The 19,915-nt window shown below is 39.4% G+C and overlaps 1 protein-coding gene across 1 annotated transcript; it reads left to right on the plus strand.

Annotated features, from left to right (window-relative positions):
* Positions 1 to 2,974: 2,974 nt before the first annotated feature.
* On the plus strand, positions 2,975 to 19,915 carry NOM1 (nucleolar protein with MIF4G domain 1). The gene is made up of 11 exons (XM_071734746.1): positions 2,975 to 3,973; positions 4,641 to 4,765; positions 5,664 to 5,859; positions 7,724 to 8,047; positions 8,554 to 8,664; positions 9,915 to 10,082; positions 10,700 to 10,821; positions 14,562 to 14,694; positions 15,070 to 15,201; positions 15,913 to 16,022; positions 16,986 to 19,915. The coding sequence occupies exons 1-11, from the start codon at positions 3,056 to 3,058 to the stop codon at positions 17,161 to 17,163; spliced, it is 2,517 nt and encodes an 838-aa protein (XP_071590847.1). The 5' UTR covers positions 2,975 to 3,055; the 3' UTR covers positions 17,164 to 19,915.

The raw sequence follows: 19,915 nt of genomic DNA on the forward strand, positions 1-19,915 counted from the left end.
ATATATTTTTTGCAGAAGTACCATGCCCATTTGCATCCAAATTTGGGACTACACAGGTCAGCAAAATACATGCTTTCCACATTTTGCTTTGTGACATGAAATACTGACGAAGGCAAATATTGACATTTTCTCTCTTTGAGGATACATGAAATTTCCTGTTATTGGAAAGCTCCATTGCCCAGAATGACAAATCACATTATACGACAGGAGGAAGATGCAAATCTTGGAGTTTTAAAAGCATCTAATATTTTCTTTGATTATATTCAGCTGTACTTATCTAGCATTCTGGCATGCTGCTAGATTACTGTTCTCAATAAATCTATAAATAGGATGCAAAATGCATGTGAGCTGTCTGTGCAGAAATAAAGATCAGACCAGCAATAAATTATAGCATAATATATAGTTTAAAATGTAGGAAAAGGAATGCTTTGACAAATCAATGTAACATATTTTTGTTACTTTTGAAAGATTCATGATGCATCAGCCTTGAGAAAGCTGGGATTCTGACGCATGGGTCACCTAGGACATATGATGTAATGAGAGAATATGGAAACATGCATGGAAGGACAAAAATAATCTTCTGCATAAAAAAGCCATGTTCCATTTTCAGGTAATGTACAAGTCCTGTGTAGTACTTCAACATTCAAGAGAGGTCAGGAGTGCCAAAGAATAAAATAACGAGACCTGACTTCATGAAACCTGACTTCCTATGGATTTGTTCCCCACAGGAGACTCAAGACTAACCCATTTTCTGAAACTGGGTCATGTGTACTGGCTTTCATTTGTGTTTTCTGTTGTCTGCTACAGTATAAGCTCATCTTGCAGCTCTTCGTTCAGAAAAATTATTTCCTCTACTCAGCCACCTATTTTAATGAAACTTGGGGAGATTCAGTGGTTTGGTTGAACTCCAGACATCTGCCAGACATGAGTGAAACTGGCACTAGGATTCAAAATTGGTGGAAGGAGAGGGAATAGACACAGGGCCAGATACACATACCCTGCAGGTTGTGTACACCTAGAGTACAGCAAAGAAAATAACACCAACCATTTGGTTTTCCTGCTGACAGCAGCAAGCTGCCATGGCACATTGAATTCCCTCTTACCCCATAAACCCCAGATGGGTTGCCACTTGATGTGCAGGATGGGCCAGGGGGATCCCATCCCTGTGGCAATGACAGCAGCTGCATCCCCTTGTCCCCAGTCTCCCTTATGAGGGAGCTGGGTCCCTTCAGCTTGGAGGAGAATGAGGGGTGACCTCATTAATGTTTATAAAAATGTAAAGAGCAAGTGCCAGGAGGATGGAGTAAAGTTTTTCTCAGGGGTGACTAATAATGGGACAAGGGGCAATGGTTATAAACCATTGGAGCATGGGTGGTTCCATATAAATATTAGGAAGAATTTTTTCACTGTGAGGGTGACAGAGCACTGGACCAGGCTGCCCAGGGAGGTTGTGGAGTCTCCTTCCCTGGAGACATTCAAAGCCCCCCTAGATGTGTTCCTGTGTGACCTCCTGTAGGTGACCCTGCTTTGGCAGGGGGGGTTGGACTTGATGATCTTTTGATATCCCTTCCAACCCCTAACTTTCTATGATTTTATGATATTGCTGTGGATGGTAATGCCCCGAGAGAAGTCAGTGCTGGACAGGGGCTGTAGCCATGGAAGTTTTCTCTGGCTTGCTCAAGAAGCATCATGTGAGCCTGGCAGGGTTGGAAGGGGCATAAAATGGGTGACTGGGCATGCAGAGGAGAGGCTGGGACACTGATGTCCCTCAGCTCCTGTGGCCTCTTGAGATGCCAGCAAGAGCCCCACAACCAGCAGGTGCCAGGGCCTTGTGACTGATGCCAGGGCTATGAGGGATGAATTGTTCCAGCCTCTTAAAAAGAAGGATAAGCCTTACATTTTATAAATACAAAGAAAGAAGAAAAGGAAGAAGAAGAAAGGGAAGAAAGAAAAGGAATACAGACAAGGAATACAGACAAGAAAGAAAGACAAGAAAGAAAGACAAGGAAGAAAGACAAGGAAGAAAGACAAGGAAGAAAGACAAGGAAGAAAGACAAGGAAGAAAGACAAGGAAGAAAGACAAGGAAGAAAGACAAGGAAGAAAGACAAGGAAGAGGAGAAAGAAAAGAAAGAAAAGGAAAGGAAGGAAAGGAAGGAAAAGAAGGAAAGGAAGGAAAGGAAGGAAAGGAAGGAAAGGAAGGAAAGGAAGGAAAGGAAGGAAAGGAAGGAAAGGAAGGAAAGGAAGGAAAGGAAGGAAAGGAAGGAAAGGAAGGAAAGGAAGGAAAGGAAGGAAAGGAAGGAAAGGAAGGAAAGGAAGGAAAGGAAGGAAAGGAAGGAAAGGAAGGAAAGGAAGGAAAGGAAGGAAAGGAAGGAAAGGAAGAGATAGAAAAAGAAGAGATAGAAAAGGAAGAGAAGGAAAAGAAAAGAAAGAAAAAGAAGAGAAGAAAGAAAAGGAAGAGGAGAAAGAAAAGGAAGAAAACAAAGAAAGAAAAGGAAGAGAGAAAAGGAAGAGAGAAAAGGAAGAGAGAAAAGGAAGAGAGAAAAGGAAGAGAGAAAAGGAAGAGAGAAAAGGAAGAGAGAAAAGGAAGAGAAAGAAAAAGAAAAGGAAGAGAAGAAAGAAAAGAAAGAAAACAAAGAAAGAAAAGGAAGAGAAAGAAAAGGAAGAGAGAAAAGGAAGAGAAAGAAAAGGAAAAGGAAGAGAAGAAGAGGAACAGAAGAAAGAAAAGGAAGAAAACAAAGAAAGAAAAGGAAGAGAAAGAAAAGGAAGAGAAAAAAAAGGAAGAGGAGGAAGAGGAGGAAGAGGAGGAAGAGGAGGAAGAGGAGGAAGAGGAGGAAGAGGAGGAAGAGGAGGAAGAAAAGAGAAGAAAGAATAGAAGAATGAGAAGAAAGAGACCCCTGTGGATTTAGCGCATTTGTATCGGGTTCTGGAAGCGATCCCAGCCCGCTCGGAACCGCCTCTCCTGAGCCGGAGCCTCCCTGAGACCAAGTCCCGGCAGGGGGCGCTGCAGCCCCAAACGGCAGCGGCGGCGGAAGCGGCTCTTGGTTCTTCCGCAAGATGGCGGCGCCCAAGCGCGGCGTGGCGGGGGGGAGGATGAAGCGTCCGGCGGCTGCCCGCGGCCGCCGCGGCGGGAAGCTGGACAGGCTGCGGCAGTCGGTGCGGGAGTTCGTGCAGGCGGCCGGTGGCCAGCCGCCCCTGTCCCTGCTGAAAGACTCGGAAAGGCAGAACCACAAAAACCGTCGGGAAGCGAGGAAGGAGAAGCGCAGGCTCAAGCGGAGCCGACGACGACGCCTCCAACGCGGGGAGACGGTGGAGGCCCCCTTCGCCGCCGCCAAACCGGCACCGACCAAGCCGGGACCGACCAAGCCGGTGCAGACCAAGCCGGTGCAGACCAAACCGGGGCCGACCAAGCCGGACGCCGCCCGCCTGAGAGCCTCGACCGCTTCCGCTGTCGGGAAGCAGCGGCCGGGGCCGCGGGGGCAGGAAGAGGCTTCGCGGGCACCGGGTCCGGCACCGACATCCCGGGCCGCCCCCCCAGCCAACTCGGGGAGAAAGCGGGCGCTGCTGGAGGCCAACGAGGAGGAGGAGAAGGAGATCCGGCGCCTGGAGCGGCAGCTGGGGATCGGCAAACGCCGCAAGAAGCGTGAGGGGACCGCGGCGGAGAAGCTGCCTGAGAGCTTCCTGCGGGACGGGCTGGGATACGTGCTGGGAGCCCTGGGATCCCGGGCCGGCCTCAGTCAGCTGTGTGAGAGCAGCGAGGAGGAGGAGGAGGAGGAGCCGGGGCCGCGGGGGGAACAGCCCGGGTCGGGAGAGAGGCGGCTGGAGCCGGAGGAGGATGAAGAGGACGCTTCAGATTTCTGCGGAGGGGATGATGTGGAAGGACAGTGGGAGAGCGAGAGCTCATCCCCCGAGAACCGCGGAGAGGCTGAGGCCAGCGAGTCCCCGGCCGAGGAGGAGAAGGAGGAGGAGGAGGAGGTAGGGAATATAGGAAAATAGCAGAACCACCCCGGCTGTAAGAACGTGAATGAGCACTTCTGCTAAGAGCAGAGAGAGCTGAAGTTCGTAGCTGTTGCAAACTGTTTGCAAAACTTCTTTAGTGTGAAGGTGGTGAGACACTGGCCAGGGTTGCCCAGAGGAGTTGTGGCTGGGAGTGGCAGTGGTCCAGGCCGGGTTGGATGGGGCTTGGAGCATCCTGGGCTAGTGGGGGGTGTCCCAGCTCATGCAGGGGGGTTGGAACTGGGTGAGTTTTAAGGTCCGGTTCCAACCCAAATGATCCTTCCAGGTGATCCCAGGAAGTTCTGCCTAGTTTAGGTCTTGTCATAAGAATGGCAGAGAGGAGGTCAAAGGAGTCATTTAGCCCAGTAACTTAAACTGTTAGTACATTGGCAGCTGATAAAACCCAAACCTAAGATTTTGGGTTTTGAAGAAAAATGCTGTCATCAGGTTGGTTGCAAATGGTAACTTTTTGCATGCTTCTTTCCTGTATCATGTTGTTCCTTTGATATGAGTTATTAGATGGCAAAATACATACCTAGCTAAAAGCTTGTTATATTAATCTTAACTAGACATGTATATGTTTTTGTTCAAATGTTTAAGATACTATTCTCATTTAATATCTTTTTCTTGCTGTTTGCCTGGCAAGGATCATGATCACAGTGCTACAAAGTATATTCCCCCTCAAGTAAGGAAAGTGCAGGATACAATAGATGACAAGAAAAGAGAAGAATTGAGAAGACTGAAGAAAATGGTGAATGGTCTCATTAATAGGTAATGTAATAAGGATAGTCATTAATCTTTCTGTTTTGATGTGACAGTGCTCATCATTCACAGAAAAGTGGCAAGGATGTGACTTTATTCTTCACAAACTGATTTTAAGTTGGCAATCATGTCTACTTTCCTTAATAATAATTATCTTTTGTTGATATAAATTCTTCAGAGTTGGTCATTATAGAAGTTGAAAAATCTAGAAAATAAATTCAAGATTAGGCTGAATTCCACAGAGCAGCTGCCTTCAAGTGCTAGGTGTAGTTCACCAAGTGTCAGCTGCAGAATATTTATTAAAAAACCTCATGGAGTGAATTATAATTCCCCCCCCAAAAAAAGCATGACTTCATTATTTTTAATTAAATAAAATTAAATTTCTCCAACACTTAATTGCTTGAAGTGCTGGAAAATATGAAAAGTAATTAACACTTTAATGTATTTAAATGTTAGAGTATTTTAAAAATAAGAAATCTATTGGCATTTTCTTTTATCTATGTTATCTGTAAAATGTAGATTGCAATATGCAGCTTCTTCAGTCATTTAGAATTTGATGTATCTTATGTTAGAAAAGGATGAGGTATTTTCATATTGACTGTCTCCAAAGCCTGATCTGCCAGTAAGCCTTTGACAATGCTTTGTAAATAATGCTGCTACTCTTTAAAAACATTTACATGTTAAAAAAAACAAAAATCCCCAAAACAGAATTAAATATATGTTATGTTTTTCTTAGTTTAGTGAACTGAGCAAAATACAAAAGGTCCCTTCCAGTCATATTTTCAGTCTTTCCCCTTGAGCCAAGCTAGTTTCTCTAAAAAGAATAGGTTTTTTGTTGGGTAGCTTCAAAATTGTGGATCTGGGTATAGAGAAGAAAAATTGAATGTTGTATTTTGTTTCTCAATAGGCTGAGTGAGCCAAATTTGGCCTCCATTAGTGGACAGATGGAAGAACTCTACATGTCCAACAGCAGAAAGGACATGAATGAAACTCTGACAGAAGTTCTGATGAATGCTTGTGTTACTGCAGTTGCCATGCCTGCAAAACTGATGATGGAGCACATCCTTTTGGTCAGCATTCTTCATCATAATGTAGGAATTGAGGTAATTCTTGTGGGTTGGGAATAATTCTGTTTAGTAATACATATTGTAGAGTCAATTACTTGATTCTTGGAATTGTCTTTTAATTTTTGATGGTGTATCACTAAAAAGCATCTCTAGTTGAATTTCTTCAGTATTCATAGCTTTTTACTAGTGTCTACAGGTGAAAGAGACCAAGTCTATTGCTATACTTGATTTATTTTTTTCTTGTATGAGTTACTACTACCTCTTCAGTTATAAAAACATTGTTTTTTCATCAAACATTTATAAAATTTATAAAATTGATTATTTTTTTTAAGCTTTAAGTTTCTCTTTAATTACACTAATCCATTTCTGTTCTTTTGGGTATATGAGATGATTGCTCTTGAATGATGTGTATCCAGATAAGGAAAGCTATACTTTTACAAGTGTGTATATATATATATATATGTATTTATATATATTTACAAGTATATATACTTTTACTTTTAAAATCCTTTTATATCAGAAATCATGTTTTAAGCCAAACATGCAAATCATCAGTGGAATTAACTAAGTGTGTCAGTAACACCATTGTATCAAAACTTTCAAAAAGCATGGAAATTTTGGGGAGGTTTTTCTTTTGTATTTTTAAGCCTCATAAATGACTGATATAAAATACCTCTTGCTTACTGTTAAGAAGAAAATGACACTACTTAGGTAAAAGGAAAGATTTTAGCTAATTTCAGTGAAATAGCTCTTAGGAGACTGAGGTGTTTCAGCACCATAATTCCATCAAGGTACATTTTCTTTCTACAACTCAATCCAAAAGATGTATTGATGCAAGTTCTTCAGTTTGTCATTTAGTGACCTGAATGCTATCTCAAACCATATTAAATATCAGATGGAGGCAGTCACAGCAGCTTTCTCCATGCAGTCTTGCTATTAAACTTTTTGTTGTTTCTCTTTCCTGCTTCAAAAGCATCCTAACCTCAAATATAACATAATACTACAATGCTGTTTAAGAAAGAAACAGCCTTTTAAAAAGTTGAATGTGACTGTAGTATTTAAGTATACTATAAAGCCCTACTATTTTTTTCTGTAAAATAAATGTAAAATATGTGTTACACCAAAGTGCAGTAGCACAGCTACGTTTAAGATGAGTTTGAGCAGTGCAGAAGTTGGGATTCCACTAACTGGGTGTCTATTTGTGCACTGTGGTCATTGGGTAGTTAAAACCTGTTCTGGTCAAGACGTGTAATGCAAGTCAGTTCTACTGCTAGGACTTCTGGGTTTCATCAGAACAATCAGCAAATATTAGCACCATAATTATGGGGGGGGTCTTGCTTAGCAACAGTATGTTCATCACCTACTTATATTTTGATAGGCTTTTAATTCTAGTCTTTAGCATCAGTTCTGTCTTCTCAAATACAGGCATTCCAAAATTTCTTTTCCCAGCTGTACCAGTAATAAATGGCCAAGACTTACCCCCACTTCAAAATAAGCCCAAGCTCATGCTGGGAGTTGTTTTACAAAGCTATTTTTTTACCCTTCCATTAAGTATTGTTGTGCAATGCAGAACTCTGTGTTGCTGTTATGTACCCATGAAAATTACGTACAGAAATTCTCATGTCTGTTTATCACAAGTTAGTCACATCTGCTTTTCTTGCACAGACTTTAAAAGGCACATATGAGGTTTAAACAAGACACACTTCAACAAATATCACACCACTTAGATATTTGTATGTGTAAATGTAGAACATCTATATTTGTTGAGAGGAGAAATAATATTTCTTTAAAATTAATAGTGGCAGTGTCCTAAAAATTAGTATTTTACACATCTGTAGTATCTTTTCATGGTTAACTGGTGGATTTTTATTTTTTTTCCTCACAATGGAATTACTGCCAGGTTGGTGCTCACTTTTTGGAAGCCGTGGTGAAAAAATTTGATGAAGTCAGTAAAAGTGATGCCGAAGGGAAAGAATGTGAAAATCTGCTTGCCTTGATTGCTCATCTGTATAATTTTCACGTGGTCCATTCCCTGCTGATCTTTGATATTCTGAAAAAACTTGTTAGCACTTTCACTGAAAAAGAGATTGAGTTGATTTTGTTTCTTCTCAAAAACGTGGGATTTTCCTTAAGAAAAGATGATGCGTTGGCTTTGAAGGAACTGATCACTGAAGCTCAGAGGAAAGCAAACACTGCAGAGAAGGAATTCCATGATCAGACTAGGGTATGTTTGTGTTTAAAATTTTTGGTTGTTCTGAATAGACTTTAGTAAGTACTTTAATATATGTACTCATTTACCAATAATTTTTTTGCTTTTATTTAGATTTTAAGTTACCATTAGTGTTCTATTGTTGCATTAAATTATTTGCATTCTTTTTGTCTGTCTTAACATACTGTTCTTAGGACAGACACCAAAGTGCTTGTAGTGGGTGAGATTAGAACTAATGCAGTGGACAGCACTTCTGTTTCATGGTACTTTGTGCACTTCAAAAAATGGTCACTGAGCCATGGGGTTTATCAGATTAAGCTTTTAATTGAATCTTGAACAGGAATATAATGGTAATTAATGTCACCATCCTTCTCCCTGTTTGTATTTGTGTAATCTAAAGTTTTTATATATGTTGCCAGCTGAGCTGTGTATTCTCACGGGATAGTAATTTAAAAGCCCACTCTCTACTTTATTAAAGAAACCTGTGAAATAATCCACAGAAATATTTCTTCTGCCAATAGGTTCGTTTTATGCTGGAGACCATGCTGGCTCTGAGGAACAACGACATGCGCAAGATTCCTGGTTATGATCCTGAACCAGTTGAAAAACTCCGCAAACTGCAAAGAACACTGGTGAGAATTTACTGGACGTGTATAATATAGCTAATCTTAAACCAGAAGTAATTTTTTGCTTTGTATATTAGCTTAATAGGCTACATTGAATAAAATTCATTTGACATTCTGAAATTCTTGCGGACAAAAACCACTTTTTAGATCATTATGAATTCTCTCCTGTGTCCAAGTCAAGTCAGCACTCAACCAGCCTTCTGCAGAACAGTTTGAGAAAGGACATAATACTCAGCCAAAGGCTTTGCCTCCAAGTTCTGTATTTCAAAAAGAGAACGTGGGATGTTTAATCATTTTGCAGAAGAAATGAGTTGTTATGGCAAGTTCTTTTTTTCCATAGATTCCGGATACAGGCACCTACTCCTAACTTCAGCAGAATTATTTTGGAAGTCTTCTACTTGTGAAAACCTGGATAGTTTCTCTCCTTTTTTTGTTTTGGTGGAGAGAGGGCAGATTATCTGTTACAACCCAGTATAAAATGCATGAAACCAATTGCCTCTTTAGATTGAGAACTAATTAATTTCCACAGGACCTGAATCTGGTTTTAGAGTCCCTGTATTCCCAACCTGAAAATTGCACTGCTTGTCCACAACTCCCATAGCATCTTAATTTTCAGAAATTTGTAACTGCAGGATAGTAACAGACCAGGGAAACAGCGACCAGGGAAAACTGAGCTAGATAATCTGGTTCTGTAGAATTTCCTCTCTTAAATTTTTGTAGTTGTCTTAGTACATTTCTAGCCTGTTTTGTTGGGAATTCTTTTCATTTGAAGAGTTTAATTTTTTTTGTTGTTGCTTGAATTGTACAAAACCTAAGATAGTTTGTCCTGTGATTTTTTTTGATCACAAGTGTCCAAAACAAAAATTATCACCAGACTGTAAGATGCTGCAATTTTTAATATCAGCATCACATCTGATATCACATTCTAGTCAAGTTTTATGATTGAAAGATAGCTACTTTTTAATTTATTATCTCTTTTTTTCTTTTTTTTTAAATAAATTATGAAAGAGCTTTTTAATGTAGATTTAATCAACTTTTTGTGTTTGAGAAATCAGAACATATGGGAATGTTGTAAATTCTTTTCAGGTTGCTGACTGAAACTGATTGTGGGGGTAAATGCGAAGACCTTTGTAAGAGTTGTAGCTACTTGGTTTTAAGTAATTTTAAGTAATTGAAGAATTTATTGTTTTCTTTATTTAAAAAAAAAAGGGCTTCAGATGAAAGCTTCTGGTCTTTTTTGTATTTTGTTATTCGAGGTGCACAGCAGTGGTTCTGGAAAGGACACCCAGCTCCGTGTCTCCCTGGAATCTCTCCTCAGTGCTGATCGGGTTGGTCGCTGGTGGATTGTTGGGTCATCCTGGAGTGGAGCACCTATGATCAGTGATGCCAACAGCAAAACTCAGCAAAAACTGCATATAGGAAAGGTAAATCCAAGCAGTGCTAGTTCTAAGTCTCAGTGCTTGTGATCTTTTGAATATTCTTCAGACAGATGGATAAGCTCACGTCAGAGCCCATCAAAAAAACCTTAGGACTGTTGTAAGACTTAAGCTTTTTGAACTGTAAATTCTGTTTTTATTTTCAAAATGTTATACTAACGAGCTTCATCAGAGCTGTTATTACAGCTCTGATTGTGTAGCTTATTTTTTCTTATCCAATGGAATTGGAAAAGTAAATTGTTACATAAGGTGGAAGAGACTTGACCTAAAGTGGATTTGCTGGTATGAATTCTGATGGTTAATTTTGTCTGTCTGTGAGGGGAATAAATCTAAGCTGATCCTAAAAGTAGTATGGTGAGATGGTCATGGGGACTTGCACTAGAGAAGCATGTCTTGAAAATAATTGTCACAATTAAAATTCTTTAAAATATGTTTCCCTATTTTAAAAAGCTCCTGATGATGGCTATGGACAAAAGCTCAGGACCTTTGGATTGATGCATCATAGTTTACTGGAGATGTTCATTAATGTTTTTATTAGAGGCTACACATAAATAACTCTCTTAAAGCAAGCATAAATAAAATAGCATTTAATTTATTTTTTTCAGGTGAGTTCAAGGATAATGGAGCTTGCTCGTAAGCAGCGAATGAACACTGATATCAGGAGAAGTATTTTTTGTGTCTTGATGATGAGTGAAGACTTCATGGATGCCTTTGAAAAACTTCTCAAGTAAGTATAGACCAGCACAGAAGACAGCCCAGAACTAAAATTAGCATTAGCTGGATTGGGAATATAACTGTGTGGGCTTAAGAGCACTTAATTGACAATAAAATTAAAGAAGGGCATAGCTAGAGATCCAGATAGGGTAAAAGGGTAGGAGCAGGACCAAAACCCTGGTGTAAAGATTAGTAGAGAGCAAGCAGAACTGGCTGGCAGGCAGAGGACAGCAGTGGTATTGTCACTCATGCCTATAACTGGAATATATAGCATCTTCTTTTGCTTTGAAGATGTGCATCCCTGGTCTGTAGTGAGTTGTAGGCTGTAGCAGGTTTGCTTCCTTACAGAGGCAGACCAGAAGCCCCCTCAGAACACCTCTTGGTTTTCTCACTGGCTTTCTGTACTTCTTGCCAGCTTGTTAAGACATCTTGTAGGTCTTTGTCTGTACTTGTGTGACCTGGTAGTATTCTAGCACCTTCACCTCCTTCTTGCAGAATTTATTAGCTTTGGATTTGCTCCCAGGTTGCATTTCCTGTTTAAGACCAGTTTCCATACCACTTGGTAAACAGCTCTTTAGAAGATGTGGTCAGGGAAAAGCTCAAACTAATCTATTCTTTTTGTCTGTAAGAATATTAATTTCAAGTCTGCAGTAACTGGGAGGGAAGAGATCAGGCCTGAAGTTCCCTGTTGCACCCTTGTGATTCAAGGGAATTGTCTTACCAGGATGGCAAGCAATTCTTTAATTTGCTAACCAAACCAAAACAGAATTTGTAATAAAGTTAACTAATACTTGATTAAATGCCACTTCTGCAAAACATAGCTTGGATTTAAGACCGGGATGGAGTTATTCCAATATCTTAATATGGCCTGTTCAATTAAAAGAAATTAGCTGCTGCTGCACTTGTTGCCAAGATCTGGTAGTTCAATTTGCAAATGGCTCCTTGACTCTCATCCATGCTATTTAAACTATATACAAATCTGTATACATAAAAGCTTGGCAGAAAAAAAATACTACAGGTTGCCTGGTGTGTGTTGATACTGATTTTTTATACAAAAAAACTTGAATTCTCCAATCTGCCCACATCTGGCAGAGTGCATTGGAAAGCACACAGAATTGTCATTGAAGGAATTAACTTCCATGTGAACACGTGTTCCACTGTGTGTGGGAATTTATGTTCATGTGTTTGATGTCAGTCTCATGAGCAAAATCATGAGAAATATATAAAGAAGTATTTTGACTGCACTTGATCCGTCTGCTTCCGGGTCTCTGGCAGGGGTGAGGTGTGATTTAAATGGTAATTTAAACCATTTTAAATCTCAGCTGCTATAGTTTTGCTTGTTTTTCTCCTCCATACAGCAAAAGTAAGTAATTAATTTGAAGCTGTAACAGCTTCCTGAAGTGGCTCAGCTTGTGATTGCAGAAATGTAAAGGGAGAGTTGGGAACATAACTGGAGATAAAACAGAGGGTGAGATGTGATCCATTTCATCAGATTAAAGGCCACACTCCTTCACAACCCACAGATTGACACAGGAGGGGGACTGAATGCTTCCTAAATTTGAGGCTATTTTTTAAAGGTGTATTGCAGAGAGAAAGCCTTTGAGAAACTTTGCATCTCACAAAAAATTGAAACCTGTAAAAGTCAGACATCCTGCTGTAGTATGGTGTGTAGTTCAGGATGGAGATTATGTTGTATCTACTAAAAAAACTGACTTTTAGAAGGTGGTTTTCAGTGTTTGTGTTTTTGTTCTTGAGGGAATAATAGTCTTGGGCTTCAGCTGATGATACCTAACCTAAGGCAGGAATCTGCCAGTGATAAGTAACCTACTTCAGAGGCAGTTATCCCATATACACTGAGTTCTTAAAGTCAAGGTATACACATCTATGGGAATACTGTAACTCAGGAATAATTTAATAGGTGAAATGGTTGCATAGTCTTTATTGAAGATTATCAGGCATATGAGGTGTATGGATTTATGGTGAAGCTCAGCAGTGAAAGGCAATCTTCTTTTATTTTAGGTGTTTAGGAATGATATGTTTGAAAGGTAAAATGCTACTAGGTCTGTGAAAAAGTGAGGGTAAGAACAAAATTAAACATCAGAGTGCTGATTTACAACTGTCTGGCAACCTGAATACATCCTAAATAAGCAGGTCATGATAGAAGTGTTGATGAAAAAGGAAGGAGTGTGCAAGATTAGTAATTGCAATGTAACTTCATTAATTGCATGTCAGGTGGCTGAAAAAACTGTGTATATTTAAAAAAAAAAAAACGGACTTTTTTCTCTGTAATAAAATCAGGTAGAACTTGGCAGATGGGCGAGCAAGTAAATTGTATCACAGGCACAGCACTTACAGTGCTGGTTTCTTTTGGAGTAGCAGACTTACAAGTTTTCACCACTCATTACTAATAATCCTAGAAATCATCCCAAATTTTCCTATTGTAGAACTACTAATTCTGGGAGTTTTTGACAGAAAGACAGTATTTTCTGTCAATCTGGTGTGTGTCTGTGTTCAAATGCAATGGCAGATGTCTGGAGGTGTATACAAATGAGGGATATTGGAATCAAGCAATGAAAATCTGCTCTACAGATGGCAGAGCAAGTTCCAGTGGAGTCAGACCTAGTTAGAAAATAGATTTGAGCTATACTAATGCCATTTGAAACTTCAGCTTGAAGCAATGAAAAGAATTCTGCTTGACATTTTTCAGGTTATAATACGAAGTATTTTTCATTTTAATTGGTTTTAATGCTGCCAAGCATTTGGCAGCCCTGGAAGCTAAATCATATTATTCACAGAACAGGTGCATTGCAAGTTAGTTCCCATTCCCTGCCAAAGTGTCCCAGTCCTCTGTCAGACTGGTCAGCTGCTCAGGCAGGAGGCTGTCAAGTCCTTGACCTCACTGCTGAGGCAACCAGCATCAGAACTCATTGATACTGACTCTTTCTTCATGGTTGTTTTGTTTGGTTTTTTTTAAGGTGTCTTGAATCCCTGACTCTATTATTTTAGGCTACTATCAAACAATAAGGAATCTCAAGTGTTACCTAGCAGGGAGTTGGCCTACATATGAAATTAGTCATATCACCAAGTAAGGAGGAATTACATCTTAAAATATTTCCATGTACCTAGTTTGTACCACAGGAGTGAAGGGTGCTGGGCATGTCTCTCTAACCAGGCTTATACTGATTTTTTTTTTTTTTTTTTAATTATACAGGCTTTTTTTTTCATCCACAACAATAGCTGCAGGTGTGAGATAACCCCAACAGGGTCCTACAGTTCTTGTTTCACTCTTTAACCCTGTATTGGTACATCACACACTAGCACTTGCTGCAATACTAGGGCTATTTTCAGAGGCACAAAACTCCATGATGTCAGGGCCTTCTCCTCTGTTTTTCCCTCATGGAAAGCTACAAACATAGATTGGGCTACCTTTCCCTCTCCAAAGGGTAATTACACTTGTGTCATTCCCCTTCTGTCTGTTGAGATACTGCTTTGGCAGCCACTCCTTTAATGCCAGTAATACTGCACCATTTCCATATGGCCATTCCAGGACACTGAGTAAGCCCATAGTCTTAGGGATTTGAGTCCATTCAGTGTTTTAAAGGCTTCATAAGAACTTTCTAACAAGTACGATTTAATGTGGTGCTCGAGATTTATTTTTTTAAGTATTACTCTTAGTTGTTGACTGTAGCTTGTAATTGATGGCAGTTATTTTTATCCTTACTAAATGACTCTCGTTGTCTTGTTAAATTTTAGGCTTGGACTCAAAGATCAGCAGGAGAGAGAAATTGTTCATGTTATCCTTCATTGCTGCTTACAAGAGAAGACTTATAACCCCTTCTATGCATTTTTGGCTGGGAAGTTTTGTGAGTTTGAAAGACGATTTCAGGTGAAGAAAAATCTGTTTCTTCTTTGTTTTAGTGTGATTATTGTGGTTAGGAAGGCAGTTATTAAATACCTGGAAATGGATGCACGCCTGTTACAATCTTGATCCCTGGGGAAAAATTCTGTAAGTGTAGCTATGCACTCACTAAGGCATACTCATGGTCAGATCTGATTAGGAAATAAAATAACTGCTGCAGAAGGTTTGCTGTTATCTGTTTTATAAATTTTAAAAGAGCTGGACAGTCTGATCAAGCATCTGTTAATTAATATAATTAACCATAAGGAATATAAGGTCAGAAGCTTTGTTATGTTGATACTCATTTAAATAGTCACTTGATATGTTGGGTTTTTTGTTTTTTTCTTTTCTTTTGACACCTAGATGACATTTCAGTTTAGTATTTGGGACAAAATCAAAGACTTAGAAAACCTGTCAGCCACTGCCATCTCCAACTTGGTTTCAGTGTTGGCTCACTTAATAAGGACAAAATCATTGCCACTTTCAGTTCTCAAGGTTGGTGTGTTTTCTTTTCAAAATACTTATGTTTCTCCCTTGCATTTGCTAGTTCTGTGGAAAACAGTTTCTCTTTTACCTTGCTGGTACTGTAGCTGCTGGTGGTCATAAGCTATGACAAAACTTCTTCTGAAATTACCAAATTAATTCCATTGATTACAGTAATGCTGTCATTTGGGGGGGAGGGAACCTGTGGTCACCCAATCTACAGTTCTGTATCAAGAGCAGTTGTGAGATTATTTTCTTCAGAGTATCCAGAGTTGGAGCTGAGGCCCCTTCATTAACAGGTTTTGTTAGTGGATTTTGCTATGCTTTGCTGATGTTGATTTTTTTTTTTAATAGACCAGAAAGAAATGTACAGAGCACCTGGATTTCAGAATGAGGAGTCCACAGAATTTATTAGAAGAATAATTAATTGAAATGTGTTAAACAGGCAGTTAGATCGATTGTCCTAAGTATTTCTGAAGTGTTTTTCTAATTGGGAAATCAGATCCAGTATTATGGGACTAGTAGATGAGTTATTCTTTGGAATTCTCTCTGCTTCCTTGATGGGTTTGTGAAGGCAGTGTTCTTGGGTAATTCTCTCTGCCAGACTTAAGACTGGGTGTATATGGGAAGCCAGTTGGCATGCTAAAAGCTGTTAATTCAGAAGACATTTCAGCTGTTTGAAACACTTGAATTAACCTAATTCTCCCTCTCTCTCTCTACTAGGTAATTGAATTCAGTGAACTAGATAAACCCAAAGTCCGTTTCTTACGACAAGTATTAAGCACACTGTTAGCCAAAATAGATGCTGAAGAAATTAGTGACATTTTTGTGAGGTAAGTGATGAGAGAGATCTCCAGGGAACCCTTGGTGAGTAGTAATTAAAAAGATAAGTTTGCTTATTTTGTTTGGAATTACTACAATGTGCCTTTTCCAAAGATCAGCCATCCATCGTTTAAAAAGCAAACTCTCCTGGATGAGGTGGGGTAAGCCTATCATTTGTGTGTTAGATACAACTGTGAGAAGTTTTATACAAAATAAGGCTTTTGGATGTTAAAAGTATCATTTTGGTCACAGAATTTTCATGGACAGAGCTCTGTAATTACCTGCTTTCCTTATTGCTTTACTGCCTGTGTGCAGTGGGATTTACTCTCCCAGCAGTCTTTGCTAGAAGATATCTTTAGAGTAAGAAAGAAAAAATAAGTACCAGTGTGGGAAAGGTTTGGGGATTGTTTAGTTTTTTGAATCAACATTGTCTGGAGAATCTGTATATGGGACAGAGTTGCCTGAAGAGACTGGAAAATCTCCATTCTTGGCAGTGCTCAGGACTTGAGTGGATAGAACTCTGAGCAACCCAGTTGGATGTTAGTCTGGCTTTAAATAGTAGGTCAGATAAGATGACCTGCTGACATCCTTTCTGATTCAAATTATTCTGTGATTTTGAAGTATTAAATTTGCAATGTCACCAAGTTAGAAAAAAAATCAGGTGATGATGTGTCAGCTCTTAACACTGCAACACAAGGAAGCTCAAACGTGGTGTTTGCCTTGTTGGTTGCTTAATGTAATTGTGTACATAAAGCAACTTTAAGACTCCAGTTTTATTATTGAAGATCAATTGGATGTTGAGTGTTTGGGCTGCTTGCCAAACCAATGTTTGCTGGTGATTTGAAAGCCTCTTCAGAACTCCTTATAGATTGGAATTTTTTTTCAGTCTCTATCTGAAGAAGATAATGAAAAAAATCAATAAACTTCTGAAACAGTAGGAGACTAAATACTGTTTTTGATCTGTATCTTTACAGGGTATCTGACAACCCCAAACTGGGATTGCTACGGGAAGGCTTGAAACTTTTCCTTAACCACTTCTTACTGAAGAACATACAATCCCAAAAAAGTGCTGAAGAAGCAAGCTTATTAAAAGAAAAAGTAGAACTAGCAACCAAGGCTTTACAAGCAAAAGAATCCAAATTGAAGCTATAGTTCTGTCTTTCAGACCCAAATAATTGACAATGAGGAGAGCAAATAAGGATCCATTTTTTGAAGTAAACAGTTACTTTGCTCTACACACTAGTTAGAGGTTAATTGAAAGTGAAGAAAAGCAAGAGTATTTTTGTCTCATCCCTTTTTAGTAGGGGTGATTGGTGTTGATGCTTGGTACCTGCAGAAGATGTTGAGTTTTGCTTTTGTGATACTCCCACTCAGCAGAGCATTCTGCATTGCCTATTCTAACCTTTAATTTAAAATAATTCCAGAATACTGACCACTGTATGTTCAAGAAACAGCCTAAACCAAAGGCTTTTATTAACTGCATGTTATACTTGCCTGAATAAACAGGCCACTAGGTGTCATAAGTACTGGGGAGTCAGCTTTAAAAGAATCAACTTTTTTCTTAAAGTGTTGCAGTTTCTTACTAATTCTGTGAATTGTTTACCTGACTGTGGGTCAGGAAAAGATCTTCAGTTGTATTTAAAGCTGTAGTAAAACGGCCTGAAGATCTGACTTTGCCCAAATATATTGGGTTTAGAGATCACAGAGCATAACTTTATTGCTCTTTTAGCCTTTTTAGCAGCTTTAAAATTAGAGTTGCTTGATCACTTGTGTTATTCAGATTGGGCTTTTTTTAGACATAAAGGATGGTATGAATTTGTTAGTAAGAAAATACCTTCCTTAAGAATTTCCTTGCATTTTCCATTCAGTTGTCTAAAAAAAAAATTATACATTTCTTTGTGTTAATGGTTAACTGGGTGTTAATGGTTTCTTTCTTTTGTCACCTTAAAACTACACATTAAACTGCAATTTTTCTAAAGGTGTTGCTGTTTATATTAGTTTCACTGTAGGTGGCTTGCCAGGAAGGGAATGCCCTTAAATTGGGAGCAGGGAGGGAAGCACTTTCTCATATGCAGTGTGCACTGCATCTGAATAATCTACCTGTGACAGAGCTGCCAGCCCTGTGTCTGTAACCAGGTTTGTCATAATACAAATACAAAACATAATACAGAACTTCAGTAGTCCACTCACTGATTGCATTTGGTACCAGCTGATCTATTCTGCTGCTTTGAATTTGTCCCTGTTGGGAAACTTTGCTCCCAGTAGTCATCCTGCAGAAGATTTTCAGTTTCGCAGCAAGAGAGGAGGACAAGAATTTTTTAATTTTTTTTTTTTTTTTTTTAATCAAAGAGTTGAATGTAGAGTACTCCTATTGCTCAGTTGAATGTGTAATGTTCTCAGGTGGGAGGAGTGCTCCACCCAGCAGCCAGGGTGCTGGTTTTCTCACCTTTACACTTCTGGAGATGCCCAAGTGTCCTGGGAGCAGAGAGACCCAATTCCAAAGTCCTAAGTGATGCTAGCATGGTAACAACTGCCACATAAGAAATTACTGTCAAAAGAAGACAGGGAGATGCTTTCTTTAACCTGTTTCATACCATTGTCAGTTTTTAAGAATACAAAACTGACCATTACCCCTCAGTTGTATCTTAACATGCAACAGGTGGAAGAGGGGGAGAAAAAATGTAGTAAAAATATTTCTAAACTTCATAGCAATTAACAAAAATGTGAGCAGCAGAAGAATTGACTCTGTGTTTTGATGGTTGCACAAGTCACAGCTTCAGAGTGCACGTTCCCCATATGCAGGGGGGGGTTGGAACTAGGTGATCTTTCAGGTCCTTTTCAACCTGTAGCCATATTATGATTCTATGTTAACAGCACCCATACAACCAACCAGGCCAAACCTTGTATTTTAGAGACTGAACTCAGGAGGAAATCTCTTGTGAGCCCCTAGAAACTGGCTGCTGGAGAGTGCGTGGGACTTCTGTGAGTAAAGATTGCTCCCCCTTGACTGCAGCAGCCACCTAATTAATTACCTTTTTTGCAGCAGTTCAGGAAGACACAGCATTTCAATGAGTTTGCAGTTTAATACAGAAATAAAAACACATTGCTGTAGCTGGGAGGTTGAGACAACTTTGCTCTTCAAGATACATCTTGAAACATCTTTCTTAAAATTAAAGGTGACAAGCAGAGGGCTCCTTGTTTGAATGTTTTGCTTGGTGATCACAATTGAGCACCCTTTGCTGCCCATGGAAAGATTGCCTCATGTTTTATGGGGCTGAGCCTAGTCCCTTGCTGCAGCTGCCTGAGGCAGTGTGATGCAGGTGTTGCCATGCAGTTCCAGGAGATGGTTTCAACCTTGCAGTCTAAAATTACAATAGTTTTGTTTAAAAAAAAAAAAAAATTAAGACTTTTATTAGTTGTTACTTATCCCAACCAGCTAGTATCTTCTGTTCAAACTTGTAATTGTTAGAGCCATTGCTCTGTTTCTGGAGAAAACAGATTTTACCTGCCTGGAGCTTTTACATTTGTCACATTTATAAATAAATATAAATTCTTCTGAAAAACTTCATTTTCAAGAAAATCAGTCAAATGCACTGCCAGTCCACAATGCTGTAGTCATGGTACAGGGACATTGGCTGTGAGTGATTCTGCCTAAGTCCCATCGTCTCACTGTGATTCAGTGATTTGATGATTCTGGGATAAATATTAATTCTTTAATCCAGACTCTTGCCATGTTTGACAATTTTTTCCACAGTCCTACTGGCCAAGCTGCCAAAGCCTGACAGAGGTGGAAGGTCTGTCAGCATGCTGTGCATCTGCAAGCTGTGGGTTCTGTGTCCCAGTCACGTTCCAAAGGCACAAAGCACATGTGAAAAAGAAAGCTGGCATAATTTTATTTTTTTTT

This window comes from Heliangelus exortis, chromosome 2, assembly GCF_036169615.1.
Source record: "Heliangelus exortis chromosome 2, bHelExo1.hap1, whole genome shotgun sequence".
Classification (NCBI taxonomy): domain Eukaryota; kingdom Metazoa; phylum Chordata; class Aves; order Apodiformes; family Trochilidae; genus Heliangelus; species Heliangelus exortis.

Coding starts and splice junctions, on each gene's coding strand:
- NOM1 (XM_071734746.1), top strand. CDS start 3,056: ATGGCGGCGCCCAAGCGCGGCGTGGCGGGGGGGAGGATGAAGCGTCCG. Junction 10,083..10,699: donor AAAAACTGCATATAGGAAAG/GTAAATCCAAGC, acceptor TATTTTTTTCAG/GTGAGTTCAAGGATAATGGA. Junction 16,023..16,985: donor ATTAGTGACATTTTTGTGAG/GTAAGTGATGAG, acceptor GTATCTTTACAG/GGTATCTGACAACCCCAAAC.